This window comes from Panthera uncia, chromosome A2 (genome assembly GCF_023721935.1).
Source record: "Panthera uncia isolate 11264 chromosome A2, Puncia_PCG_1.0, whole genome shotgun sequence".
In the NCBI taxonomy this organism is placed as follows: domain Eukaryota; kingdom Metazoa; phylum Chordata; class Mammalia; order Carnivora; family Felidae; genus Panthera; species Panthera uncia.
Genome location: NC_064816.1, coordinates 131,182,515 through 131,193,829, shown reverse-complemented (window position 1 = coordinate 131,193,829; position 11,315 = coordinate 131,182,515). Strand labels below are relative to the sequence as shown.

The 11,315-nt window shown below is 37.1% G+C and overlaps 1 protein-coding gene across 1 annotated transcript; it reads right to left on the bottom strand.

The window, feature by feature from the left end:
* Window positions 1-253: 253 nt before the first annotated feature.
* Window positions 254-9,402, bottom strand: LSM8 (LSM8 homolog, U6 small nuclear RNA associated). Its single transcript, XM_049642291.1, has 5 exons — window positions 9,352-9,402; window positions 8,411-8,591; window positions 7,232-7,272; window positions 3,838-3,965; window positions 254-1,130 (listed from the first exon to the last, which is right to left on the bottom strand). The coding sequence occupies exons 1-5, from the start codon at window positions 9,400-9,402 to the stop codon at window positions 1,040-1,042; spliced, it is 492 nt and encodes a 163-aa protein (XP_049498248.1). The 3' UTR covers window positions 254-1,039.
* Between the last annotated feature and the right edge of the window lie 1,913 nt (window positions 9,403-11,315).

Below are 11,315 nucleotides of genomic sequence, written 5' to 3'. Positions count from 1 at the left end.
TCAGGTCACGATCTCACAGTTCTTGAGTTTGAGCCCAACACTGGGCTCGCTGCTGTCAGCATGGAGCCTGCTTTGGATCCTCTGTCTCATTCTTTCTCTGTCCCTCCTGCTTGTGCACTCTCTCTAAAAAATAAATATATTTTTTTAAAAAGTCCAGTCAACTGTACAAGGGGTTTTAGAAAACAGCCCATTTGTAGATGAGGGACATTATCTACTTAATTGATTCACTCAAACAGTCAACCTATTCTGTTGATTATTGCTCTGAGAAACCAGGTTTACTTCTTTTGAAAATAGGTTTATGGAACCAAGGAGTCATGGAAGTTCTTGACAATAATAGCGAGCACTGCCTCAATACAAACATAAGGTTTATTTACTCACATTTATAAACAACAAAAAACTGTTAATACTAAAAATTCTCCAATTTTTAAGATTAAAACTAAGATGGCTTTTAAGACTATACGGAATCATTCTTTTTTCAGATAATATCAACTTTGTTAGCATTTTTCCTTTCCTTAACCAAACACATTTTTTACCCAGGCTTCTAAAATGCTAGAGAACAATGAACCACCAGGGCAGTGTGATAAATGGGGATGGTTCAGACAACATGACACATGACTTACCTTTCTGTGACTTTCTTAAAAATTGGAAACGCGTGTATCTTGCACCATTGATGGTATTCGGATGCTTGATTTAACATAACACACAAATATCTCTTTTTAACTAGTTTTCTATAAATATTAAAATATCAAAATATTTTTTCCAAAAGTTCTCACAGTACACATTAGATTTTCATACTATTTAAGAGAAAAATAAAACTAAGCTACCAAACCTGATTTAGGCAAAAAAATAAATAAATAAAAAAAATAAAAAATTTTCAAGGAAATGTAGAAATATTTTAATTTACATATCATACTACAATGAATCAATATATGGAGTCAAAAGTCCACAATTACACATTCATAAAAATTACATACATCATCCTCAGAATAATCAGTTTCTATACAAAGATTTACAGATGTCCAATGTATGTAGTTTTTCCTCAGTGTGCTACAGAGTTTAGAGGTTCTGCTCGAATATTCCCCAAATCAAGCGCAGAATCTGTCTCTTCATCAATTTCTCCAATGACTGCACTGTAGTTATTTAAGGAGAAAAAAAATCAGTTAAAATAATCTCACTTGTAAATAAAACTGAAAGGACACAGTAAAAACTACTTAAGGTGACAAGCAAATACCGTTTTCATGAAGTAGTGAATTGCAATTTAAGTCACAAAACTCAAGAAGTAATTTGAAGGCAACATTATTGTAGGAACCAATTATTAAGACAGATTGTATACAGTGTGATTGGATCATGAGTCTTCAAAGAAAAAAGGCACATATCAGATAGATAAGGTACAAAACCCTAAAACTGGGGCAACTGGGTAGCTCAGTCGGTTAAGCATCCGACTTAGGCTCAGGTCATGATTTCACACCTCGTGAATTCAAGCCCCACATCAGGCTCTGTGCTGACAGCTCAGAGCCTGGAGCCTGCTTTGGATTCATTGTCTCTCTCTCTCTGTCCCTCCCCCACTCATGCTTTATCTCTCTTGCTCTCTCTCAAAAATAAACATTAAAAAAAAAAATCAAAATCCCAAAACTTCCAATCCTATGATTTCAACTCAACCCAGGGACTGTGTTAGGGTTGATCACAAAATCACTACTAAATAAGCAAATAAGTGTCTATTCTTTGAGTAACTTTAATGAACTAAATCCATCAGAGTATACGTAATACCCATTAATTTCTGTTTCAAGATTTCTCAGTTTACTCAATTTAAATCCAAGACCAAAATGTACAGTTCTTGGGAAGCCTCAGTGGCTCAGTCAGTTAAGTGTCCAACTTCAGCTCAGGTCATAATCTCACAGTCTGTGAGTTTAAGCCTCACGTCAGGCTATGTGCTGACAGCTCAGAGCTTGGAGCCTGCTTCAGATTGTGTGTCTCCCTCTCTCTGCCCTTTCCCCACTCGTGCTCGGTCTCTCTCTCTCTAAAAAATAAACAAACATTAAAAAAAAAAAAAAAAGACACAAAGATAATAGCAACGGTACTCAGGTAACTTAACACATGATTTTTTGATGTGATTGGCTAGGGTTAAAGCCAGCAAAACTTTCCTTGATTCAAGGAATCACTACCATAACATCTACAATGAAAACGTTAATACCATGCTAAGCACCAAGCCACGGCTCTCCATCTGGATACAGTTGTTGTTATATCCAGACCACAGGACATATATGAAACATTATTCCACAAAAAAATTCGTTGTTTAAATTAGTTTGGCTTTAATAAGAGTAGCATCTATTAGTGAATACAAGTAATAGAGAATTTGCCCAATTTTGCTTTAAACTCTACATAGCCTTCAGCTCTAAATGAGAAGTACCAAACTCTGGTTAAAATAAATATTGTTTTCTCAATATAAAACAAATCAAAGATCTCAATTCCACCTTAAAAATTTTAGTATCATTTGAAATCCTTAAGGAAGACAGTGGAGTACTGGTACAGGTTTTAAAACTGGCTCTCCAAAGGAAAAGAGGGAGGCAGACCTGCAGTGTTTACTCACATCCATAGTGCAAATACTCCCACTATGGTCAATTTCAAGCTACCACCAAGACATCAACCAGCTTGCAAAATTCCTGAAAATATAACAATCTGCCTCCATGAGCCAATCAAGCTGGCTCTAGCACACCACTGAGTCTAAACCAAAGTTTAAATTTTTTAAAAAATGAAGTCCAAAAGTTTTATTTTTAATTTTTTTTTAAAATCGAAGTAGGAGAAAGCTTCTTAAAATCAATTATTAGGCAGAGATCCAATATAAAATAATCATTATTATTCTCATCAGGGAACCTGGTCCCCACCAAATACTCTGCCTTTCTCTCGTATTTTATAGCTCATTTTATAACTTCACACCTAAAAGTCACCTCTTTAGAATATTTTGTAAACTCCCCAATTTTGATTAAAGATCAAATAATTTATCCATCCAAAGGTGATTTTCTTAAGATAATTTAAATGAATAAAGTATTCCCTCATCTATATCCTATTGTCTATATTCGATACCCTATTTGTCTTCCAAAATAATGTGTAATATATCTTTTGCTTCCTTCCAACCATGTTTTAATTCTATATTCACTAGAAAATGGATTCAACAATCTTATAGCCTCTATAACTACACTAATACAATAGCTACTAGCCACATGTGACTATTAAAAGTAATTAAATGAGGTAAAATTTAAAATTCAATTCCCATCACACCAGTTTTCAAGTACTCAATGGCCACACCTGACTAGTACCTTAGGACAGTGGACAATGCAGACCTACATTTCCATCACTGCCACAAGTTCTACTGCACAGTATTGCTTTATACTGTTGCAGATTTTCTTAAATTGCTACCACTAAAGTGTATTTTCAGTTAACTGATGCTACAGCATAAACATGGGGCATCTTATTGTACTAAAATATTTAAAGAAAAAAATAATGGATAAGTACTTACTCATAAATTCATCAGTTATAGAGCATGAATTATTTAAAACTGTTCACACAAGAGGTTTCAAAGGCATTTCAAACCCTAGCCTTGGACCCTAGAAGTATATTTATATTTCTCTAAAATTAGGATTATTTTGGAAGAACACTTTAAGAAGGCTCTCTAATGAAGTATTCAGTGTAAGGCAGGGCCCTTTCTGGATCCTATCTAGGCCACTTAACTATCATAAATATGACCAATCTCAGTAGATAAAAACCTCTTTTCCATACAGCAAGGTAGTACACCTATAGCAGATTTGACCTGCCCTTAAAAAGAAGACCTATGTTACTTACACATTGTCACCTCTTACGATGTATAGCCCTAGCACCACCTGTTCTACTCCCTGTGAAGAGCTGAATACTCGTTCATGGCTTTCATCCAGAATCAAATTAATGGTCTGGTCAAAACCTTTCAGTGTTCCCTGTAAAGAAAACATTCAAAAGAAAAAGATAAATATTCTAGTTTACCTGAATATAGACATTAAATGACACAAAAATTTTAGTTCCAGGGACACTAACAGAAGTATTCATTTTAAATAGAAGTCCACTGAAAATAGAACACTTCTTTATAACCAACAGTACCCTGGGGCACAAAACTTACCTCTGGGTTTTTTAAGACAGGAAAAACCACACCACACATGTGACTAGAGTGCAGAGTTGTCCAGAGTTACAAAGAACACCCATGTACCAATAAGGAAGTAGTCTAAAAGCCCATGTAGTGTAGGAGCTAACATTAGACATAGACTATTACAAATAAAATACAAGGGAAAACTATATAAATATACAAGAAGAAGAAGCATATACACAGCAACCATAGCTGGTAACAGAACAGTATCACTTCGTTCTACATACTAGTAGGAGGCCTGTGCTAAACACACTGTACACAGTATCTCAAATAATTTTAATCCTTTGAGGTACATACCATAGTTATTCCCACTTTAGAGAAGAAACATTGAGGCACAGAGAGGTTAAGTCATCTCTCAAGGTTTCATGGGTAGAAAGCAGCAGAGTTAGGAGTTGAACCACAAAAAGCTACCTTCAGGGCCATGCCACTGAACTACTATATTATACTACTATGAACGAGCAAATAGAATTTACCATTCTTCAGAGATTCAAATCAGTCCCATAAATATATACAAACTTCGACTGGTGGTGACAGCTAACGCTTAAGGAGTACTTCCTATCTGCCAGTGTTCTATGGGCCTCACATGTATTTATTTAATCTTCCTCAAACCCGGTAAGGTAAATACAAATAGGATTGTAATTAGTAGAAGCAGAACTTGAAGGAAATATTCAGAGAAAATTTTATGGAAGAATCCTGGTTTTGAATAAAGGAAGATATGGATCTAGCACAACACAGTCACTCAGATGCTTTTCAAGTTTCTGAAGAAATGTCAACTTACAGTTGTTTTGGTTGGTTAATTCTCTCAAGCTATTAAACTGTTTCATGTTTTGAAAATCAAAATATGTAAAATCAGAATATAACAAGAGAAAACGATAACCTAGAATTTGGATGAGAAAGAAAATCTGGAGTATTTACTAAACTAATTAGTATATAGTTGTTACCACACCGAGACATAGCCTCTTGACTTCATTTTACATGTAAGCATTCTATCCAGTGAGCCGGGGTCAAAAAAATACAAAATTACTAAACTTTGGTATTCAAAATGCTCTTTTAAAATAACTTTCCTCCTTTTTTAGTGTTTATTTATTTATTTTTTTTTTTGAGAAAGAGAGTCAGAGCAAGCGGGATAGAGGGAGAGGAAGACAAAATCTGAAGCAGGCTCTAGGCTCTGAGCTTTCAGCAAAGAGCCCATGCAGGGCTCAAACCCACCAGCTGTAAGATCATGATCTGCGCCAAAGTTGGAAGCTTAACCAACTGAGCCACCCAGGTGCCCCTAACTTTCCTTCTTCTATAAAATTAAAATATTTCTCAAACTTAGCTATCCCATTAACAAAAACAGGAAAAATTAAACTTGAGGTATTATTGTTTTTTTTTAAATAAAAAAAACTATTTGCAAATATTTAATAGCAATAGATTTCTTGAAGTGTCAAGATGAGCTAAAAATGTTTCAAACTGTCCTTATTGACAACATACAATGAGGTGCCTAAAAAACAAAAAGATTGTTTTCTTAAGAAGGAAGCAAGGCAGGGCTGCCTGGGTGGCTCAGTCAGTTAAGAAGGAAGCAAGGCAGGGGCACCTGGGTGGCTCAGTGGGTTAAGCATCTTGACTCTGGATTTCGGCTCGGGTCATGATCTCACAGTTAAGTGAGTTCGAGGCAGGCATCAGGCAATGTGCTGATGGTGGGGAGCACACGTGAGATTCTCTCTCTCTCCATCCCCGCTCCTCCCTACTCACGCTGACTCTGCCTCTCTCAAAATAAATAAATAAACTTAAAAAAATTTTTTAAAGAAGGAAACAAGGCAAATGGACTTTTTTTTAAAGAGTCAAATTGAATTTAAATCTCAGTTTTGTTCTGCCACTTATTATCCAATGACTCTGGGAAAGTGACTCACTTTTTCTGAACCTGGTTCCTAACCAAGAATTCAGGGATACTTCTACAGAGTTGTATTGAAGATTTAGATATAAAGTGCCTGGCACATGATATACATTTAAATAAATGGCTAAGTTTAACACTTTGATAAATCACTTAGGGACTCACTTGGAAAAATCACAAGGATTAAAAAGAAGACAAAGACCCAACTGCAAAATGGGAAAATAAGAGATTAAATTACATGAATTAGATACAATTAGAAAACAGAGAGGGCGCCTCGGTGGCTCAGTCGGTTGAGCGTCTGACTTCAGCTCCGGTCATGATCTCACAGTCTGTGAGTTCGAGCCCCGCGTCGGGCTCTGTGCTGACAGCTCAGAGCCCAGGGCCTGTTTCAGATTTGTGGCTCCCTCTCTCTCTGACCCTCCCCCATTCATGCTCTGTCTCTCTCTGTCTCAAAAATAAATAAACGTTAAAAAAAAAAATTTAAAGAAAACAGAGAAAGCAGCTTTAAAACTTTTTTTTTAAACAATGTATGAATTATAAGTGAAGAAATAATTAAGTAGCCAAAAATCATGAGATAAATTCCTCAGATCAAGAAACAGATCAAGGAGAGAATCCAAGAATTTTCTGGAATTATAAAGGGGATACTGTGATAAAAGGTCAAATAAAATCATATAAAAGAGTCAATTATAATTTATCCTACAGAAAACAGAGGTCATGCAACCTACAAATATTAAAAATATATTAACAACCATACAAGCCTTAAAATGTTCATTATTCTATATATGTAGTATCTACATCATAAAGAAGTTTCTAAGAGGCATACACAAAATTTCAAAAGAAAGCCTATGATTCATGTCGGCGATGTCAGAGCATTGAATGGGGGAAGGAAATAAAAAATGTTAGAGGAAGATAAATATAAAATACAGGCAGATGTCTGAAGACTATTCTCGAAGCTCTCCGAGGACAGAATCTGTTATTCATCTTGGTTCCTAGAAGCTTTGTATATAAATTACACCCGTTTATTAATGAAGAAAATATGGATCAGCAGCTATTTATGATAAAGAGGTGAATCATAACAAAACTGCAATGCAGGTGTACTGTGATGCTTAGGCATTAGAGATCAGAAGTTTGACTTAAAACTTTACAACCAAGAAGCTTACAAGGAAAGGATGAATATGCTAAACACTTACCACAATCATTCTCCCATCAGAAGTAATAACTGCAACAGTTCCTGATAACTGAATCAAGGAAAGCATTTTCAGGGAATGAAAATAAAAATGTTAGAATCTGGTAAAGAAATGGTTTTAATTAGTAGGAAAAACGTGGACGGAATTAAGATATTATTCAACACAGCCACTACATTCACAAGATAACTTTAAGTATTTATAACTTCCTCAATTAAATTACACAATTAAAACAGGAAAAAGAGAATCCCTTTCTGTTTGTGATCAGTTGTTTCCCATCTCAAAACAGTTGAGATGTTTGGTACTTTTTCACTGGGGAATGTTGCCAGTTGGACTTTGAGCAAGACATTTCCCCCATTCCTCAACCTGTTCTTTGATCTCTAAAAGGAAAATTCAATCAGTGCTAAATTAATCAACGTTGACTCTTTTCAAACGTGTTAAGACACTTTATTCTAGGACCTGGCCTCTGGAACTCAAAAAAGAAGCTATAATCAGTGTCACAAGGTGCCAGTACGCTTGCATTATTAAGGCTTTAGTATTTCACTTTTGTCCCAAATTTGTACAGGAGAGCAATGTAGTGTTTCTGTCCTGAGATTTTAAAATGGTAACACCTATATAGGGTACATTAAGACTTCACATGGGGTTTTAGAAGTTATTTGCCCTTCGTGGAGAGCAATTACAACAACGAGCGTTATTGTCATTCTATCAACAAAGAAGTTGAGACTTTAAGTGGTAAAGGGTCAGAAACTCAATCTGCGCACCATCTTTAAAGTTTCTGGTATCGTCGAACAATGAGCAAAGCCAATGAATAAAGTAAATTCAAGGATTTACAAGACCCTTCTCCCCAAATGTGAACGTATAGGCCTCTAGGGAAGTAGCGTGGAGGAACAGATGGCTGATTACTATAGAGACAGGCGTTTCTATAGAGACAGGAATATTTCGGTTTTAGGTGAAAATTAAAAGGCGCCCTGGGCCCCCAGGACCGGCAGGCTCTAGCCCCAGGAGCGGGATTAGCGGGTCCCAGGTACTTAAGCCCCTCACTCGCAGCCCAGGCCGCGCAGGGGCCGGACATCCCAACCGCCCGCCGGTCCCGACCCCCGATCTCTCCAGCACCAGCCCTCCCAAGTGCGAACGCGGGCTTCGCCGTGCCCCGGCTGGTAGCTGTGGCAGCCGGCCCGAGGATACGGTTGATGTAGTTCTCCAAGGCGGACGTCATGATGCTCGGCCCGGCCGCTCTAAGCAACACAGCAGCAAAGGGGACAAGAGGAGCTAAAAAGGCCCGCCAGGGACCGGCAGCGGCTCCCGCCGAGTGGCGGAAGCAAATATCGCGAGAGTTACAGCCCCGCAGGTTAAGTGGATCGGAAATTTAAAGAAACCGGCCAACCACACTTGAGAGTCAAAGCGGTAGCGAGTTAGTGCGCCTGCGTGGTGTGTTCCGCAGTTTTTCCGGTCGGCGATCTCAGGAACCAAGAGTGGCAAAAACGAGCAGCAGGCGGAAGAAAGGAGGAAGTTTCTTGAAGGTGGGGTAGGAGGGAGAATGTGGGAGAGCGAGTTTTCTAGTGGAGTGAAAGGCAAGTAGTAGAAGTCACTGAGGGAGAATGTTGCGAGAAGACAGGGAAGGCGGGAGAAAACGAAATAAGGTGTTTTCATCACAAGTAGAGAGATGAATGTGTTCTCCTATGAAATGTAGATGCAGGGAACTGGAACGATCCCTAGTTTTCTGCCACACGGGCCGAAAATTAATATTTTAGAAGTTCAGTGGCCCAGGACAAAATTGTGCACGTTGTGACCATATAGTATACATCTCTGGAGAACACTACAGTAAAAAGCATGTTCGCGCATTCTACATTTCCCTCTAAAAGTGCTCCAACGTGAAGGCATTGTTACTAATTTATTTCAGAAACCGAATACAAAGATGTGTGAGCCTCCGAAAACCGCCTCCCTATTACCGTGCCACAAGGTCTCTGTGTCCTCAGGGTGAAATTAGTAAATATAAGGCAGATCTGCCACTGCTTGCGAAAAGACAGATTCAGGAAGAGGCTTCCACATAAGCACCGGATTGGGTTTTAGACTTGGCTCTGCTAACGAATTATGCGGTCGTCCTTGCCCAAGTAACAGCAACTTACCTGGATCTGAGTTTGCGTATATCCTGTCACAGGTATTTTGGGTATCGCCATATATTACTAGAAAACGTCACTACTATTTTACTGTAACTTATAACTTGAGGTTAGAAGAGAATCTATATACAAAATACCGACGAAAGCTATTTTTACAAAATTTCTAAATGGTTTTAGTTAGGCTTGTGATTTCTTAACTGAAGTATTGTGGGTTTGAAATCACTTGCAGTTTCAGCCTTTTTCTTCTGAAAAGTGAAGCATCTGTTTTCATTACGGCATACCCACACAATTACCTACAGATCACTCCCAAATGGTTAATATTTTATATACTGAAAGGTATTCTGGCCTGTTTGAAACTCCAGATAGTCAGGAATTAGGTGATGAGTGTCCCATTATTTTTAGGGGGGAAAATGAAAGTATCTTCCATACATGAAAACATGAAGGTATTGTGCGATTTGCAAACGTTAGACATTGAAATAATGAAAAACAGAATGGTGATTAGTGATAAATGAGGTATCATTAGTAAAGAATTTAAGAAAAATAATTTTGCTATATTTTTAAAATGAATAATCTGTAAGTTTTTCACCTCTTAGAGTGCTTATGTTTGAAAATGTTTATTAACATTATATAGTAACAATTTTATCATAAATACATTACAACTTTATGACCCTGTGTGGTTTCCAGTAAATTAATATGCCAGATAAATAGCAGATGTGTAGTGTTTATGTAGCATCACTTTGGTTTGAAACTTTTTTTACACGGGTCTTAAAAATGCTGTATTTTCTGTAGTCCATAAGGGTCACAAATGCTGAGAGAAAGCCTATGGATAAAAAGTCCAGTTAGTAAGACAAAAAAAAAAAAAAAAAGAATTATATCCGGATGACCTTGGGATTATATGGACAGAGAGTTCAACACCTCATGAAGGAAAATTAAGTCCCATCAGGGGAAAAGGATAAATATAAACTTCTGACAACTGAAAAACCAAGGTGTACAATGAGACCTTTAATTTCGATCAAAACCTCTCAAAGTGCTACTCATTTAAATGATACTCTATTACTGTTAAAAAGAGTCAACCAAAGTATGCTGGAATAGATACTCGTTTTATTCAATTAGTCCTGAATCTAAACCTTAAGGAGAAAACTACGTTTTGCTTTCATATGTAGTTCATTTAAGACTAGCTTATAGGCACGCCTGGGTGGCTTAGTCAGTTAATCGACCGACTCTTGATTTCGGCTCAGGTCATGATCTCACGGTTCATGAGCCCAAGCCCTGCATCAGGCTCTGCGCTGATGGTGCAGAACCTGCTTGGGATTTTCTCTCTCCTTCTCTCTCTGCTTCTCTCCCCTCCCACTCATTCTCTCTCTCTCTCTCTCTCAAAAATAAATAAATAAACATTAAAAAAAAAAAAAAGGCTAACCTAAAATTTTTTATATCTCCCAGCCCAATCATGAGCCTCCCTCTTGTTAGTAATCCAGTCGCCTGTATCCAGAACAACAGATAAGATTAATCAAGAACAGGACCAAAAAGAGAAAGCAGTATCCCTAGACATCTGACATCCTGGGAGTTACTTTTTGTTAGTAGAAACCAATGTGTATAAAATGGGTCTCTCTGGAAGCAGAATCAGGACATAACTCATCTCCCTTTGTATTCTGTATTCTTTTGTTAACCTGAAGAATCAGACTCATACTAGGATCTGAGGATACTAAATTTTCACTTTCCTGTGAATGGCCCATGGAAAATACTACTTTTAACCTAATGTGATATGAACTTTTATTTACTTTTATTTTTTATTGATTTACATTCCTGAGTTCCAAAAGTGTCAACTAATTAGTAATATATGTTGAATAGATCATTCTAGGATTTTCCAAGACAGAAAAGGACATAAATCATGGTCTCTCCTTACAAGTAAACTGAATAGGTACAGAGCTTTAATTATAAACCTGAAACAATTAGTACATGGAAAAACAATAAAT

Excerpts from the sequence above, each read along its gene's own strand:
- LSM8 (XM_049642291.1), bottom strand. The coding sequence starts at position 9,402 with ATGGCGATACCCAAAATACCTGTGACAGGATATACGCAAACTCAGATC. Across the intron at positions 3,966-7,231 it reads CTGATGGGAGAATGATTGTG|GGAACACTGAAAGGTTTTGA; the intron begins GTAAGTGTTTAG and ends TTTTCTTTACAG. Across the intron at positions 1,131-3,837 it reads ATCGTAAGAGGTGACAATGT|TGCAGTCATTGGAGAAATTG; the intron begins GTAAGTAACATA and ends AAATAACTACAG.